This window comes from Poromitra crassiceps, assembly GCF_964638095.1.
Source record: "Poromitra crassiceps genome assembly, chromosome: 3".
Taxonomy (NCBI): domain Eukaryota; kingdom Metazoa; phylum Chordata; class Actinopteri; order Beryciformes; family Melamphaidae; genus Poromitra; species Poromitra crassiceps.
In genome coordinates, this window is record NC_139625.1 from 71,111,350 (window position 1) to 71,130,534 (window position 19,185).

At 44.2% G+C, this 19,185-nt stretch overlaps 1 protein-coding gene across 4 annotated transcripts in view; it reads right to left on the reverse strand.

Moving 5' to 3' along the window:
- The window catches only part of klc1a (kinesin light chain 1a), a 92,076-nt gene extending 72,891 nt beyond the window's left edge, over positions 1-19,185 (reverse strand). For all 4 annotated transcript variants that reach the window (XM_083634161.1, XM_083634160.1, XM_083634159.1 and 1 more), the window contains exons 1-4: positions 18,835-19,185; positions 5,694-5,961; positions 3,730-3,960; positions 1,367-1,445 (exon numbers count right to left, since the gene is read on the reverse strand). In XM_083634161.1, the coding sequence (XP_083490287.1) occupies positions 1,367-1,445; positions 3,730-3,960; positions 5,694-5,960 (577 nt within the window). In that variant the 5' untranslated portion in view covers position 5,961; positions 18,835-19,185. The remainder of the gene's footprint in view (positions 1-1,366; positions 1,446-3,729; positions 3,961-5,693; positions 5,962-18,834) is intronic.

Genomic DNA, 19,185 nt, shown 5'->3' on the forward strand with positions numbered 1-19,185 from the left:
CAGTCACTTTAACCATTCATTTTTGGCATCAGTAAGACCGTCAGACATTCTAAACAATAGTTTTGAACAGTAATTTCCTCCATAACAACAGGAAACACCCCTCTCATTCAAACTCCTCCCTCCGTGTGTCTTCTCCTCCTTCCTCCTAACAGCGGGCGTGTCAGAAGCGCGTTGCTGCTGCTGCCTGCCTGCCTGCCTGCCTGTCTGCCTGTCGGGCAAGACGAGTCTGAAAGGGATTACTGTAAAATCGCGTCGCCATTTCCTTGAATGGCTTGCTTCCGCGGTGTGTGTGTGTGTGTGTGTGTGTGTGTGTGTGTGTGTGTGTGTGTGTGTGTGTGTGTGTGTTCGCGCGTTGCTGCGCGGCTCTGGGGGGAAGGGATCTCTGTCCGTTCTGTGTGTGTGTCTCGGGCTTCTGACTGTAAAATCGCCATCGAAGAGGCGGCTGCTTTTGGTCCCGTGGCTTTTGGGTCCCATGGCTGTGGCTTCTCTCGGTCTCTGTCGCCACTTAGTGGTCGGTAAAATAGATTACACACATGCTCTTGCTCCAAATAGTTATCTCAAAGATGTAAAAGGGGTTGATTGATGTCCCACCGTCAAAAAAAAAAAATCTTTATGTAAGACGAGTTAGTCCGTCCTTGGCACTTAAGCGCTGGATTATGTAAGACGAGTTAGGTCGTCTATGGCACTTAATGAGTTAACGCTGGATAGATGTAGGACATTTTTGGAATAAATCCCAAAAAGGACAGTTGAGGAGTAAAACAAAATGTTTCTTTAAAGGAGAATTAACTTTTTTTTTTACACCCCAGATCTTATTTCCAGCTTTAAATATGTTTACGTCACCGTGACAAGTCACCCTGAGCCCCTCTGGCTCAGGGCCAAACAGCTCACCTTCGTATCAACTCTCCAATAAGGGGCTCAATAAATTCCACACAGTGACCATTAACAGATTTAAACGTTTTAGAAAAGTAGAGAGCCAAAGGCACGCCCCTTCTGATAGGGCCCTATGCAGACCAGCATTGGAGGGAGTGGCTCTAACTGTGGTATATTTATTGTGGTATATGCTAAATATACCACAGCTGTGAGCCAATCAGATTGCTTGATTTCAGAGAGCCGTTTTATAAATATAACCTTCTATTCATATGTCGTGGTATCTTCTTGTTTTTACTAGTTTTAATTTATGAGCATAGGCATCCATTTGGTATGGCAAGGTATGACACTCGCCATACCTTGGCTTCTAGCTAAATTTGAGAGAGAGTGAGAGGGAAGGGGAGAGAGAGAGGAGAGAGAGATTCCGCTCAATTGCTCCTTAACGAGCAGGTCTTTCCTGCCATTGCCAAAGCCAGAGACTGATACCCGGATGACTTACTGCCTGGGGCTTGGTCGTCCTGGTCATCTGGGAAGAGATCGTCCAGAGTCTCTTTACTGGAGTCAGAATCCTTCTCCTCCTGAGAGGGCACAGAGGGAGGAAAGGTAGCAAGAGAGAGGAGAGACGAAAGGAGAAAGAGGATATGGGGGGAAGGAGAGAGAGAGAGACAGCACAGAAAGAGAGACCAGGGGGCGAAAAAGATTAGGGGCGAACTGATTGGATTTTCTCTCAATGTAAGGAAGAGAAGACAATTTCCAACTTCCCATTTATCTGCTGATGTTAAGACTTTCTGTAGCCTGGATCTGGCCAAGCACATCTCAATTACTTAAAATAATTGAAATAGTTTTTATTGATAGTTTTCCCTCAGCGCTGCTGCTGATAAGGTGTTCAGAGAAGAGGCTAAGACACCACAGACAGCAGTGGGGGGAATGGGAACAAGACTCTTCATTACAAATGAATCATAGCTGAATGTCCCAAACAACCCTGAAATCCTGGAGAAAAACTGCCACTTGTCACCATGCTGCGCATCTACTCAGTGCACATTCACAATCCAGACGCTTGATGCAGATCATCAAATGCAATGGGCACCTTCAGCCACGCCATCTTTATTGGTTGTCATGCCAAATCTTGTGGCACCCACCCAGGGAGTTAGGTGCTAATCTTTCTTACTTTCTCTCTTTACTGTCTCTCTTTTTTATGTATACTCAATTAATACTTAAGGAAGTGATATATAATACCTATCAGGTGTTAGGTGCGATAATGACAATGTATTAATGCGGCATAAAGTTATACAAAGATTCCACATTGATACTTGTGAAGCGTGTTCGTCGTTATTTGTCTCGAATGTCTAAAAAAAAAACTGAGCTCAGCGAATGCATCTTTACAGTTTAAGGCCGTGTGTCCATATAGCTTCTTTTTCTGGTACGCTGGGGAGCGCTGATCCCAGCGCACAATATGCAATTAAGCAGATTGAAAATAACATTAGGAAGCTAGCTTGATAGCTAACAGCTAACAAGCTAACAACACACGTACTGTGATAAAAGCACAACACTCAGCAGAAATATTAAGTGTCTAGCTAATCTGCTCCCACAATTGAGCCTTTCTGTTGTGATAGTTTCTCCATATGATTAGTTACATGAAAAGGAGCACCCGACACCAGCGTCTTTCTGAAAAGTTACGATATTTTCAGCTGGAAGCGCTGGGAACCGGTGCACAAAAACACCAGAGCGCTCTGAAAATAGACGCTGGTTGCAGCGCACTTTCTCTAGACGTCCGTATGCGCCCGCATACGCTCTCTCCTCATTGGAAACAACTGAAAAAAGATGCTGGAGCTTAGGAAAAAAAGCCATATGGACACACGGCCTAAGACGGTCCGCGTTCTTGAGGTCATGCAATCAATTAACACACAGCTGTTCATTTTCCCACTCCCAGCTGTTTCAACCATAAATAGTTTCCTGGCTGTGAACTATGGAGCATTGGTTTAAAATAAACTAGCTTCGTAACCCAACAGTATGTAGGTTTTACTAATAAGAGCCCCTCTCTGGTAGTAAACTAGCAGGTGTGCTAACTGGAATGAAAACTTGCATCCTCTTGTGCAATGATGACACATGATTCAAAAGCACTATAATAGCACTGTTTATTTGTGCCAGCTAGTTTGGACATGATGCGTAATTCTCTAGATGAATCTTAGGGCTTCCCATTCATTCTTGTTGGCCAAGTCACCGATACATCCTCGATATGTTGTGGTTGGGCAAGTAAACCTCTGGATTCTTTATCTGTCCTCAATCCTGTGTCCACTGGATTAAGTTATGCTCACGTGAAATCGCCGGCGCTGACTGCGCTGAGGGGGGCGCCGCAGCTGGCCGTCTTATCGGCGCAGCTCGGCGGAGGGGGCGTGCAGCTCCTCAAAAATGTGACTACGCGGCGTCAACGCGGACGTGACGTGACCAGCACGAGAGCTGTGATTGGACGTACTTGTGAGGAATGAGGAAATGCCATTTCCTCATTTAACAGTGCTTGTCCCTCATCTAGCAAAGCCTTCTGCAGGCTCACCGGAATGAGTTTTGAAATGGAGGGACAATAAAATGTCCCCCCACCGACATGATTACAAGTTCTTGGTAAACAACACGATAGCTTCATATGTAATGGACATGAGTGTACCACAAGCCACCTAGTGTTTTTGAGGTGTACCACAGCCAATCCGCCGAGTTACGTTCGAGTATGCACAGTCTCGCTGTCGCCGCTCGTCTGCGGCAAGGCTCCAAGTCGAGGCTGCGCAGAACCCTGTCAGCACCTTAAGATATTTCATCCAAACGTGTCAGAGAAGACCAAAGAACACAATTGAGAAAGACCTATGGACTCACGGAGGGCGAGAGGTCCTCGTCGTACTTCTTCAGCTGGTTCATAAACTCCAGGTGCTTCTTCTCCTCCTCCAGCTGGGCCACGCTCTGCTCGCTCTTCTGTAATTTCTGCTGGGTGCCGGCCAGCTCGTCACGCAGCCACTGGTTCTCCTGGCAGAGCCTCCTCACCTGGGCCCGCAGCTTCTGCTTCTCTGACTCCACCGAGCTCAGGTGGCCTGACAGCGCCATCATCACCTGGGGAAGAGGGGGCGGAGTTTCATCATACATTAAACTAATTGCTTCATACTTCAATGCTGCCAATCACGTTTACCGATACCCAGGACCTAGCCCTTTTGGGATGTCAAATGAGTTATGGTAGGAATATTATTTTATTATATTATTATAATTATTATTGTGTGTTTGACATCACACTACTTGACATTGATTATTTAACGTGATTTTTCATGCAAGCCACATCGTGATATACTGTAGATCGAGAAAAAGAACAAACATTATTGAGAATTACAATTATTGAGATATTGATTTCAACCATACTGCCCAGGCTTAATCAGAATTATAATCTTACAGTTAGTCTTAGAAATAGTTAATAAACTATTCTAACCTTGGTCAAACTCAGCTGAACCTAATGGCTTCAAAAACATCACACCGAATTCTTACAATACCTGTGATATGAAAGAATGTGAGGTCTGTACAGTATCTCAAGAGTCTTAAGCATCATCAGTACTAAAATCTATGGTCCATATATAGGACAGCAGGTTATACCAGAGAAAACAAAGAAACAAAGTGTCCAAAAATCTGAATATAACCGGATATAACGACCGACTAAGTGGTAGTAAGAGCAAGGTAGAGCAAGCCAGTAAAACTGCCAAGGATAGGAGTACCTTTCCCACCGGAGCTAAACATGTGTGCACTAATGATACTGTGAGGCACTTTGGGTAATAGCATCCACCAAATAGCATATGTTTAAAGGTGAAAGGCTGAGAGGGGTATAATTAGACCAAGATTTGGAGGCATCAGGATCTCAGTCAGAGCAGGGAAGTTATGCAGAAAAATATGAATCACGCAGTACTTTACCAGAACTGCAAGCGACCCAAAAAGGCAAATGTGGAAATAAGGGGTGAAAAAGTGGAAGCTGAAGTGCAGTGGATTGTGTCTTCGTTTATTAAACTAGAGTGTGACAGCACCAACTATGACTAATGTGTGGATCGCCAGTGACTCATAGCCTAGTATTATGCAAACTGAGTAATGAATCATACAACTTATCAGTAGTTTTCAAACTTTTTTTCTTCAAACCCACATTTTTTCATGATTTATTCCTGTGCTGCAAAAACAAAATTTATTTTTCATCAGGGGAATTTGAGAACCTCACGAGTCACGACTCAACTTAAGGACAGGAATTACGTTTTTAGAAATGCTGATTTAACATCTGCATCTGATAAATCCCAGTTATGGGGGACAGGTGAGGATATTTCCTCTGTTATGTGAGTCTCTCCTCAAAACCATTCTCAATGTTACAATAGAGCTCAACAGTCATGTGACGTTTCTTGCCCCAGAAGTTAATTCCCCATTCATTTTCTCCATAGACATTTAAAAAAATCCATATATAATGAGTTTTAAGGCTTGAACCAAGCCGACCAGTCTTCCAGAGAATTGTGGGTGACCATAAAACATTTCACTTTCAGCAAAAACAAAAAATAAAGGCGAAAAAATATATATAATTTTTTCCCCCTGCATTTATTTTTTGTTTTTGACGTTTTTGTCTTTTTTCTCCCCTTGGCAGCAGGTAGGTACAGCTGTTCACTTCTCCATGGCAATGATAGAACGTCAATGCAGACGCCATCCTTGCTGTGTAAAAACACTTAGAAATCGCTTTCTGTGTAAAAAGGCAAAGGTTGTCTTATTTGTGGCTCTTCCTAACAGCGGGATCTCTGTGTAAAAGTGGCTAGAGACTCGGTGCCTGCATTTACCTGTGCCTCACTCAGCCCCAGCTCCAGCATCTCCAGGGACTTGCGGATCATGTGGGACTTCTCCTCCACCAGCACGCTCTCCTCGTCCTGCTTGAGGCAGCGCAGTGTGCCCAGCAGCCCGTCCAGGATGGACTGGTGCTCCTGCTTCAGGGCGTCCAGCCCCTGGATCACCTGCTTGGTTCGCGAAATGATCTCATCCTGGGACAGCTTCTCCCCAGGGTCCTCCTCCTCCTTCACACACACCATGGTGGACATGTCCTCACGCATCCTGGAGGTAACAGAGGAAAAGTTGAACGTCAAACGATGCATTAATCCATTTAAGAAGGGTGAATCCTGTATGAGTTGATGTGGATTTGTACTGGGTGTTCTGGTGCATCCTGGTGCATAGGAGAAATGAGAAAGCTGAATGCCAAGACATTGTATGAACTGCATGAAAACTATGTACTGTATGAAATGTTACAGATTATGCATGAAAGTATTTGTCCACTCCTCACACAAGCTGGAGTACAAAGGGAAAAAAACATTTCTCTCTAAAGGATGCAGGAGGACACATCATTTTATGAATCCTAATGTAAACAAGGAAACTGGAAAGCAGTTTGACATCATAGACTTCTCTGAACTTGGTTGCACAGGAATCCGGTCCAGTGTGTATCTAAGTGAAGTGGATATATGACATTGACTATTACAGTTTAGCCCTCAGAGAACAATAAAATAAACTCTATGGGGATTGAATACGAGTAGATTTTGATTGTCGTTCTCTCTTCTACCTGCTACTTTGGGAGCTAATGAACCATTATTTGATTCAATTATATTATTATTATTATTATTATATTAATTATATTATATATTATCATTATTTGATTGGAGGAGTTATTCTAGCTGACTGGTGAAACCGTAAAAAGAGGCTGGTGAACGTTTGGAATCTACCAAGATACAGCCATTGTTACGTTATTAAGTTAAGTTATCCTTTATTTATCCCCGTGGGGAAATTCCTCCTCTGCATTTGACCCATCCTCTACTAAGAACCTTCCTAGAACCAGGAGCAGTGGGCAGCCACAGTGCAGCACCCGGGGACCAACTCCAGTTATTTTGCCATTGCCTTGGTCAGGGCCACTGACAGGAGTATTAACCCTAACAAACATGTCTTTGATGGTGGGAGGAAACCGGAGCCCCCGGAGGAAACCCACACGAACACGGGGAGAACATGCAAACTCCACACAGAAAGGACCTGGGACGGACTGGGGTTTGAACCCGGGACCTTCTTGCTGTGAGGTGAAAGTGCTAACCACTGAGCCACCGTGCTGTCCCATTGTGGCCAGTGGACGAAGTAGTTTATTTCATAATCTGTATTGAATGTTGTGCAAATGAATATGATTCTGTTTAGAATGCTTTCATGCAGCCAGAGAGAACAAAGGAGGGGTCTGGAATTTAAGAATGAGCAAATGTAGTCCAATTCTCAAATGTTTCAGTCAAAGCTGGTCTCCTGGCTGCCACACAGCCTTGTACTAACCTGATGCTGCCAGATGGATGGTTTCGTTTTCACAAAACCATGCGAGATCTTGTGAGATCTCGTGAGATCTCATGATCTCGTGCGAAATCCAGCTGCCTTGGACAGCACTAGTGGAGAACAGGCTCGCACAGCGTTCATCAGTGATTCATGGCCCTTTTCGATCAATACTCTGCTCAGAGGCAGCAGGACTTGGACATGACGAAAGGATCAATACTCTATGTGATATCGAAAGGTAAAGCATCAGCTTACTTCAGGCACTGATCTCACACCGAGACAAGGTGTAAAGGTTAAAAAGCCTAATAAAGTTAAAATTATCACCGCCGACCGGTTTCAGCCTCACAGGGCCTTCTTCAGGGCATGTAGGAAAGAAGTAATTTGTTTGAATACTCTATGTGACTTGGACTTTATCAATACTCTGCTCAGAGGCAGCAGGACTTGGACTTGATCAATACTCTGCTCAGAGGCAGCAGGACTTATTGGACATGATCAATACTCTGCTCAGAGGCAGCAGGACTTATTGGACATGATCAATACTCTGCTCAGAGGCAGCAGGACTTGGACATGATCAATACTCTGCTCAGAGGCAGCAGGACTTGGACATGAGCAATACTCTGCACAGAGGCAGCAGGACTTGGACTTGATCAATACTCTGCTCAGAGGCAGCAGGACTTGGACATGATCAATACTCTGCTCAGAGGCAGTAGGACTTGGACTTGATCAATACTCTGCTCAGAGGCAGCAGGGCTTGGACTTGATCAATACTCTGCTCAGAGGCAGCAGGACTTGGACATGATCAATACTCTGATCAGAGACAGCAGGACTTGGATTTGATCAATACTGTGCTCAGAGACAGCAGGACTTGGACATGATCAATACTCTGCTCAGAGGCAGCAGGATTTGGACATGATAAATACTCTGCTCAGAGACAGCAGGACTTGGACATGATCAATACTCTGCTCAGAGGCAGCAGGACTTGGACATGATCAATACTCTGCTCAGAGGCATCAGGACTTGGACTTGATCAATACTCTGCTCAGAGGCAGCAGGACTTGGACTTGATCAATACTCTGCTCAGAGGCAGCAGGACATGTTGGACATGATCAATACTCTGCTCAGAGGCAGCAGGACTTGGACATGATCAATACTCTGCTCAGAGGCAGCAGGACTTGGACTTGATCAATACTCTGCTCAGAGGCAGTAGGACTTGGACATGATCAATACTCTGCTCAGAGGCAGCAGGACTTGGACATGATCAATACTCTGCTCAGAGGCAGTAGGACTTGGACATGATCAACACTCTGCTCAGAGGCAGTAGGACTTGGACTTGATCAATACTCTGCTCAGAGGCAGCAGGACTTGGACATGATCAATACTCTGCTCAGAGGCAGCAGGACTTGGACATGATCAATACTCTGCTCAGAGACAGCAGGACTTGGACTTGATCAATACTCTGCTTAGAGACAGCAGGACTTGGACATGATCAATACTCTGCTCAGAGACAGCAGGACTTGGACTTGATCAATACTCTGCTCAGAGGCAGCAGGACTTGTTGGACATGATCAATACTCTGCTCAGAGACAGCAGGACTTGGACATGATCAATACTCTGCTCAGAGGCAGTAGGACTTGGACATTATCAATACTCTGCTCAGAGGCAGCAGGACTTGGACATGATCAATACTCTGCTCAGAGGCAGTAGGACTTGGACATGATCAATACTCTGCTCAGAGGCAGTAGGACTTGGACTTGATCAATACTCTGCTCAGAGGCAGCAGGACTTGGACATGATCAATACTCTGCTCAGAGGCAGCAGGACTTGGACATGATCAATACTCTGCTCAGAGACAGCAGGACTTGGACTTGATCAATACTCTGCTTAGAGACAGCAGGACTTGGACATGATCAATACTCTGCTCAGAGACAGCAGGACTTGGACTTGATCAATACTCTGCTCAGAGGCAGCAGGACTTGTTGGACATGATCAATACTCTGCTCAGAGACAGCAGGACTTGGACATGATCAATACTCTGCTCAGAGGCAGCAGGACCTGGACTTGATCAATACTCTGCTCAGAGACCGCAGGACTTGGACTTGATCAATACTCTGCTTAGAGACAGCAGGACTTGGACATGATCAATACTCTGCTCAGAGGCAGCAGGACGTGTTGGACTTGATCAATACCCTGCTCAGAGGCAGCAGGACCTGGACTTGATCAATACTCTGCTCAGAGGCAGCAGGACCTGGACTTGATCAATACTCTGCTTAGAGACAGCAGGACTTGGACATGATCAATACTCTGCTCAGAGGCAGCAGGACGTGTTGGACTTGATCAATACCCTGCTCAGAGGCAGCAGGACCTGGACTTGATCAATACTCTGATCAGAGGCAGGACTTGGACATGATCAATACTCTGCTCAGAGGCAGCAGGACTTGGACATGATCAATACTCTGCTCAGAGGCAGCAGGACTTGGACTTGATCAATACTCTGCTCAGAGACAGCAGGACTTGGACATGATCAATACCCTGCTCAGAGGCAGCAGGACTTGGACATGATCAATACTCTGCTCAGAGGCAGTAGGACTTGGACATGATCAATACTCTGCTCAGAGGCAGCAGGACTTGGACATGATCAATACTCTGCTCAGAGGCAGCAGGACTTGGACATGATCAATACTCTGCTCAGAGACAGCAGGACTTGGACTTGATCAATACTCTGCTCAGAGGCAGCAGGACTTGTTGGACATGATCAATACTCTGCTCAGAGACAGCAGGACTTGGACATGATCAATACTCTGCTCAGAGGCAGCAGGACCTGGACTTGATCAATACTCTGCTCAGAGACCGCAGGACTTGGACTTGATCAATACTCTGCTTAGAGACAGCAGGACTTGGACATGATCAATACTCTGCTCAGAGGCAGCAGGACGTGTTGGACTTGATCAATACCCTGCTCAGAGGCAGCAGGACCTGGACTTGATCAATACTCTGCTCAGAGGCAGCAGGACCTGGACTTGATCAATACTCTGCTTAGAGACAGCAGGACTTGGACATGATCAATACTCTGCTCAGAGGCAGCAGGACGTGTTGGACTTGATCAATACCCTGCTCAGAGGCAGCAGGACCTGGACTTGATCAATACTCTGATCAGAGGCAGGACTTGGACATGATCAATACTCTGCTCAGAGGCAGCAGGACTTGGACATGATCAATACTCTGCTCAGAGGCAGCAGGACTTGGACTTGATCAATACTCTGCTCAGAGACAGCAGGACTTGGACATGATCAATACCCTGCTCAGAGGCAGCAGGACTTGGACATGATCAATACTCTGCTCAGAGGCAGGACTTGGACATGATCAATACTCTGCTCAGAGGCAGGACTTGGACATGATCAATACTCTGCTCAGAGGCAGCAGGACTTGGACTTGATCAATACTCTGCTCAGAGGCAGCAGGACTTGGACATGATCAATACTCTGCTCAGAGGCAGGACTTGGACTTGATCAATACTCTGCTCAGAGGCAGCAGGACTTGGACATGATCAATACTCTGCTCAGAGGCAGCAGGATGTGTTGGACTTGATCAATACCCTGCTCAGAGGCAGCAGGACCTGGACTTGATCAATACTCTGCTCAGAGGCAGCAGGACTTGGACATGACAAAAAGTTAAAGAAGCATGTTTGTGACTCACTGGAGGCCTGCTGGTTCAAGAGTCTGGGTGGCTGGCTGCTTGGGGAAAATCCAGATGGGGAAAGTCAATAAGAGGGGGGAGGTTCCAGGGGGTCCCCAGCAAAAAGGGAGATAAATATTTTCACTATAATTCCATCCAAAAGTAACACAATGACAGAATGTATGACTATTTTGGTCATGGGTTTCATACACTTTCTGTAATAAAACATCTAAAAGCAAAACTCTCATATAATGGGGGTCCACTCCTTGGTCTAATTTTTGTCAGTTTAGGGGTCCTTGGCATGAACAAGTTTGAGAACCACCACTGCTGTAGGGTGTTGCAGAAATTAACCAAAGGTTTAAATGTACATTTGTGATGTCCTTGAAGCGCGCTAAAAACCTAAGCAGGCATCTTTAAATGGAGTGAAAAGAGAGAGACTTTGATTTATCTGTGAAGAGAAGTTCAAACCAAACCACAGACGTTAAACCTGCTGCCAGCTGCTGGCTCAAAGCCTGATCTGAAGCTTGTGGGCTGTGTGTGGTTTACAGATATCAGCAGGCAGCAGATATGAGGCGAAGGCTTCTGAAACTAGGCTGCTCTGAATATAAACAGGACATGCCGATATATATCATATATTATCAACTGGAAATTTAAAATGGGTGATCAATTTATACTATATGGTTTTGTAAAGCTGAAAATAAAAAATAGAACAAATGTTTGCATTATCTGTTGGCTACACAAGTGCTGCACTTACTCACGTATGAATTCAAAGTCAGTATTCATTAGCTTTATCTGTACTTAAATCAGTATTATAATTCAATAAAAGAACTATTGGAAATTTGAAACCTGAGGCTCAGGCTGCACATTTGCTGATTAATGTTATAATGAATGATATACAGTAAGATCAGCATATTGGCAATACTGAAACATTTAATTTGTTTAGTGTCTAGTGTTTGTGTTTGTAGATGAGAATAGCCAAGATATTAATATAAGATGCCAAAAGTATGGTAGAATAACTTTGGTCCTCAAATGATCAAGAACAGTATCATGATTCAATATCTAGCATAATAAACAGCCATCTTGTTTTAGCCATAAACATGCAGTTTAAAACGCGAACCAGCCTTGTTTATAACAGAAGACATAATAACCACGTATTACAAGAAGACTGCAAGCAAATATCTGTTGTTTTAACATCATCTCTCCCTTAACTCCTCATGCACGCCTTCCTCCCCACTGCATCCTGACTTTCTTTGCTTGTATTCATTACACACATAAGAGGATTATGACCAAGCGCCTTGGTAGCACTTGTAGCGATCTGCCTAATAATTCTCTGGCAGCACACTGATCTGGAAAAATGGGAAACACTCTGTCATCCAACTAATTAGAGAAGAACTGAAGAGAGCTTTCCACATGTTTGTGTGAAAAATGCAGAAGAGAACGACTCTTGGGTGTTACTGACCTAAGATGAGGCTTATCCTTGATCTTGCTCTGGTGCAACCTTGTGGGTTAAAGCAGCTTGCCCTCCTCAAGATAAGTTGCTATGGTGCCAGATGAATGAAGCACGGCATGTCCTGAACTGCCTCCGATTTCTCATTTCAATTCAAGTGTGGACCAGTGCAGCTCAAATTGCAAAACAATAGCTGAAGAACGCCCCGAGCAGCCGAGGAAGAACTAGCCTCGCTCCATGTGACTCAGCAACCAGCCTCCAGCCTATCAGGTGACAGCAGAGGGGAGATGGGGGAAGCAGGAAACAGCCTCTCTGCACAGGAGGAGAATGAAAATGGCAAGGCCAGGGAGCACTGGGACATTTTTGGTGCCCATCAGCGAAGGAAACTCGCAAAAATGACAAAAACTCACTATTTTACAGCCAGAGCCAACTACATTTTTTAGAACAGGGCTTCCAAATATTGTTGTGCATCTGCCAAAGTGGCTGGTAGAGTACACAAACTTACTAAATTTTCCAGTTTTCGAAAGATAGTTTTATGATACCGTTGTTTATCATGAATACTAAAAACTTCATAGTAATAATAACCAATACCTCATTATGAAATGAGTTACATGTCATGGGGTGATAAAATCTATGCTAAAACCCCATCCACAATAATATGTATAAGGGTGGGAAATCAACCACCTGGTGAAATGTAGCGACTCCGACCACTGTGGGAAGGAGGCAAAAAAGTGACGTTTCCTGCTGCGATATCTGTATCACTGAAGCCGTTTTCCCACATGCGCTTTTTACCGCTAAATGACCGGAACGCGGTCTAATGCGTTCATGTGTGAAAGTTGTTGTTCCGGTATAAGCGCGACCCCGTCATCGCGGACATTTCACCAGTTTCGAGCCAGTCAGAAGAGCGGTATGCGCGATCAGGGACACAAGTGAGAAACGGGTTCAGTCATTTGCCGGAACAGGCGGTCCTTCTCATGGGCGAGGTGTACACACGTTGCTTAATGTTCCAGCGGGCATAATCTAATCATTCGCGCACATTAAAGGAAACTGGCGAAATGATCTTGTGATAATAAGAGCGGTATGTCAGCTTCATGTGTGGGCGTGCTGATTTCCCCCTCTCCCCTCTCTGCTGCCTGCTCGCTCCAAGCCCGGACACATCAAACGAAGCCAGTCTGTAAAAAGTGCTTCAACGCGACGCAGGTGAACGGATAAACATCGAACCAGCCAGGCTATTTCTCTCAGACACGGATCCCAACTTCTTCAAATATTTCAGTTCAAAGGCTGGTTAGCGAATGTGAATGATACAACATACATGCCCTCTTAAGTCAAACGAGTGTGATTTATTGTGTGACAAGCAAACTTATTTCACCATCGGAGTTTTGCCGACACGTCACTCCCCACCCGCTCTGCAGTGCCGCCCCGCCCCCCAACATACAGGCAATTTCACTGCTATATTCCCACATGCGAGTGCCCAGGTGTGAAGGGAAATTCCGGGAAATGTCCGATATTGACTTACAGGTAATTTTCCGGTACGCATGTGGAAAAACGGCTCTAATGATATGAATGAATGATTAGGTCCTAATCAATCAAAGTGCTGTTGAGAGGGAGGGTGTATTGATCAGAGGTCATCTTACACCCTCTGCCCCCCAAATGTAACAATTAAAATGGAAAACAAACTGCACATACCAGTTCCTCAGTGTTTTCTTTACATGCATTTAGCTGTAGCTATGGCTGCAGCACAGGTCATTGAAAATAATAATAATAATGACGACGACGATGATGATGATAATAATAATCATAATCATAATAATCATCGTCATAATAATAATAATTATTATTATTATTATTACAGAACTTTCATGAGAAGATCATGAGAAGTATCCAATTAAGGGCCTTTATTGACTGCAACAGCTACAGGATCAGATCCTGAACCGGCCAAGGGGCAAACGTGGGTCTCGCAAACAAATATTACTTAAAACATCTAGAAAAAAACACTTAATTCTCTGCTAAAGCGAGGTCCATTTTTAGATGCTAGAAACATCCACAACTGCAAAGAACAAGACGGTCCACACAGCACAGCTGTAGTGTATATAAGACAGAAGTGAAAGTGACAGCAAAGGGCCTTTCTTTCCTGTTCTGAAGCAACTATCTTTGATTTCTGGTGTCAGATGAGTCTCAGAGCAGAAAGCACCATAGGCAAAGGCAGAGAGAACTACTTCTGATGTTAACTTTTGAAATGTCAATGGTTGGTTTGAAGCGGAGCCCTGAGGGATGCTGCAACTCTTCATATAAGCAGGTTAATGCAGTGATGATGGATGGAGACACAATATCGGGGTGTAGGATTAGGTGGGTGAAGCTGCTGGGGGGGGGGGGGGGGGCACAGCAACATCTGATTGTAACAGGGATTCAAAAGACAACACAGCAGGCGATGGACTGACCTAATATAATTATGTATAAAAAGCAAACAATGCTGAGACCAATGACACACCACTAAGTGAGAATATGAAGCTGTGAAAAAAACACCACTAAGTGAGAAGAATATGAAGCTGTGAAAAAAACACCACTAAGTGAGAATATGAAGCTGTGAAGAAAACACCACTGAGAATATGAAGCTGTGAAGAAAACACCACTAAGTGAGAATATGAAGCTGTGAAGAAAACACCACTAAGTGAGAATATGAAGCTGTGAAGAAAACACCACTAAGTGAGAATATGAAGCTGTGAAGGAAACACCACTAAGTGAGAATATGAAGCTGTGAAGGAAACACCACTAAGTGAGAATATGAAGCTGTGAAGAAAACACCACTAAGTGAGAATATGAAGCTGTGAAGAAAACACCAGTAAGTGAGAATATGAAGCTGTGAAGAAAACACCACTAAAGCTGTGTTCACACCGAGATATTTATTTTTCGCTCTGTCGCTTGATTCAACCCTTTGGAATCGCTCTGTCGCTCTGTTTAAATTGCTCATCAACAGGCACACGAATTGACGGACATGTGGGGGCTATAACGTTACGCAATGTCATGATGTGTGTCCACTACGAGCCACCGTAGATGTTTACAAGCTAAGCCTATCAGCGTGCTCCTAATGCGAGCTCCATACCGGTAGTACAGACTTCACTTCATGTCAGCTGTCAGCCTGTCAATGCGGTTTGTTGCCACACAATAAACCAGCGGTTTGTTCCAAGCCAGTGTGATCCTTGACTCACTCTCAACACAGCAGCCAATCAGCGTTGAACAGCGAGCGACTGAGGCCAGCGTATTTTCGCTCGAGTTGGGATATTTCATCTGGGACGACGAGCATATTTTCTCCTTATCGCTCTGTCTCTGTCGCTCGGACGCCCAGCGATTTTTCTCCCGGGCGAATATACGCTCAATCGCTCGTTTGCATTGACTTTGTATGTAAACTCGATGCCAGCGAAAAACTTTAATAGGTCGGTGTGAACGCAGCTTTAGTGAGAATATGAAGCTGTGAAGAAAAAGCACTAAGTGAGAATATGAAGCTGTGAAGAAAACACCACTAAGTGAGAATATGAAGCTGTGAAGAAAACACCACTAAGTGAGAATATGAAGCTGTGAAGGAAACACCACTAAGTGAGAATATGAAGCTGTGAAGAAAGCTGCGGGGGGGAAGTGAATCAGTGAAGAAGAGGAAGTCATGTATGAGGATGATGTAGCTAGTAAGAGGTTGAGCAACAGTGCTAAGAAAGGATTAGTCAGTCATGTGTACTGTAGGCTGATTGTCTAAAAGATATGAGGCATTATTCAGAAAATAAAAAATAATCATAGATGTCTGCTGTATATCTTGCACTGTCCCAGACATTGCATCTTTGATCTAACTGTTCATCCAAAACATCAATCATACACACCACCAAGCCTTGACTAATTTTGTCATTATGATCACGTTCACGCCTAGCTTCAGGGACCAACAAATGGGTTAACAAATCAGGCAGTGATGAGCCATGACTGCACAGCTCAGACACAGGAAATGACTGGTATTAATACTGACAGGAAATGAGAACTATGATTGGTATTAATACGGAACAGATTTGGTCTCAGGGCTGCACAATATTATCGTTTCAGCACCATCATCGCAATGTGCGCATGCACAATAGTCACATCGCAGGAACGTGCAATGTCAAGTAATCAGGCAAATGAACTCAAACACATTGTGCTATAACTTTTTTGTTGGTTGATACTCAGCACTTAGCACACTAGAACCTTGCCAATCACTCTGGCTGCAGCTAAAAAACACTTGCTACTACGTCACCCACGCAGGTTACCCATTACTTCCTTAAAGGGGCAAGGCTTGATGAGATATTCAAGTCATTTTTGTGAAAATTCCTGGATTTTTTCATATCGCAGAAACAAAATATATTTGCAAAGTCAGTTTTTTCCAATAGTGTCTGATGGACAGCAGGTGCTACAGTCAGCAAGTAGTTACGCTGAAGGGGCTGGGTAAATGTAGCAAACATCTGATCCTGACTGAAACCAGCTCAACAAAATGATGTCTGACTTTCTGTGAATTAATTTGCCTTATAGCCCTCGCATGACAAGAGAAGCAATATCTTATTTTCCATAAGTGAGCCCAGGGCAATAAATTAAATTTATCATTTGAATCCTGGGCTGAAAATGTTTAAGACCCTCTGAGACGCAGCAGTGGCTGTGTTCCTTAGTGTAGCCCCCCCAAGACTGAATGATACCAAGAATATACTACTGGAATCATTTGCACAGATAATGCAGTTGGAATATAACTTACAGAAGATCTTTCTCAGCTGTAGCTTTAGGTCTTAACTCTATATTACTTTTTCTTACTGGTTTGAAACTGAGCTATTTTGCATGATTTCTTAATATTAGCTCATATAGCCTAGTATTTCTGTTTGTTTCTGCCAGACAGTTCACATCTTCACTACTCAACACACAGATTGTGTCCATTTTAAATATCGCTTATTCGCTTATCATATGGGCCCATATGCCTTCGCTATATAAATGTTGCATTTTCTTATTATTATCTCACTACTATATGATATGGCGGGGGGGTTCCGCAGCACGGTGGCGCACAATTGCTCAATTGCGCATGCTTCAGAATGGCGCGCGGAGCTCAGCGCTAAAATGAGCCATTGATTATTATATGTATTACTACTAGAAATAGTAATAATGTATCACAGTGATGTGTAGTCATGTGTCTGTATTATGTCTTGCACTGAATATGAGGACCTGTGATCTGAGTTTTCCCTATGGGCTCATGTTACTAGAGCAGGTGTAATTACATTGAGAAAACGCATTAGTTGAACTGAAGAGATGACGTTTCTGATTCTCTGCAGCGAGAGAAGGAACAGGTGAGAGCCAAAGCATTGCTGCTACTGAATCTCTTGTCTGGGTGCAGCCAGGTGGTTCGACCCTCGGTTGCTTGTCATGTTACTGTTTGTTCTACAGTTATATTCATACCGTGGTAGATCGCTATAGAGAAATTCCTCATCTAAAAGCCTACAGTAGGAAGATAAGTTCCACCTGTTGTGCATCAGGTGTCAGGTTTTACGTACTGTGTTTTTGTTGTAGGTTGGCTTTACAACTGTCTCCAAAAGCTTTCAATAAGGCGGCTGAGTTACAGCATTACAACAGCAACATAATAATTCGTCCCTACTCCCAGCCAGCACACTATAGTATAAGGTTGACAAAGGAAACCTCTGGGATCTCTGAGCCAACAACAAGCCATCCCAGGGGAACAGGGCGATGTTGGCATGGGAGAGCAGACCTAACACTCCATGGTGTCACGATAATCTGGCTGGGTAGATATTAAACATTGAAGACTGCAGGGCATGGCAAACAAAACTAACTCACAGATTGTGTGTTCTTGTGATTTCTGCAGTGCAGACTCGGTGTGCGTGTGTTTGTCTCCTAAATCCCATAATGTTCATAGACACCTCTCACTCAGTCTTGCAGCTGTGGGTCCTACACTGAGATCCACTGTCCCTTTGCAGTGTCTGAATCTGTCTGCTCAACACAGGCAAGCTTTCACAGCGCTCACCCCGCTCTGAATATCAATGACAAGAATCCAACACAGCTATACTAAAATTCACAATCAGACTTTTCCGTGCAGCAATGAGCTGTCCACCTTTTGCACAGTATGGCATTATTTGACAGCGACTAACGTTAGTTCCTGGTGTTTCAACCAATCTCGCTTGAAGTTGTTGGATTAACCTGAAGAACCAGTTAGCCACTTTGTCCTCAGCCACTCTTAACTGCAGTGCTAAGTTTGAGCTAGCACTGTCATAGCTAGCACTGTCACTGACAGTCAATCTGATAATGCCGTCTAATTCCTGCAATGTTTATTAATATCACAACAAGGAGTTGATGTTGTAGCCTACAATAGGGCTGTCCAATCACTCATATGTTTGTAGCCTAACAACAATAATAATAGCGTGAAATATGACAACACCAATATGTTTGAATGTAGCTAACTAAGTTAACGTTTACCATGTAAATTGCACCATTCCCCAGGAAATAGCCAGAGCTCTTACCGTTCACTGGGACATCCGTTGCCAATGCAGACTGTAACGTTAAGTTTCTGTGCCACTTAACGATTAAAATACAAGTATTTTTAGAAGGTGGTGGTTCTTGAACCTGTGAGGTTATCCGACACACCTAAAAACATCAACGATATAGCGTTAAACAAAACCAAATGTCCAAACGGTCTCTTGGCTGTGATCGGGTCTTCACTGCATCAGCCGCGGAGGTATAATGATGAGCAGCTAGCTAACATACTTGGCTAGCCACCTATCTAGTAAAACGGACATCCAAGAAAAGCCCCTTCTCCTTTAGTTCCATGGTGGGAACAGGTCAGTAAAGCTAGTTTACTTGATAGCGGCTAC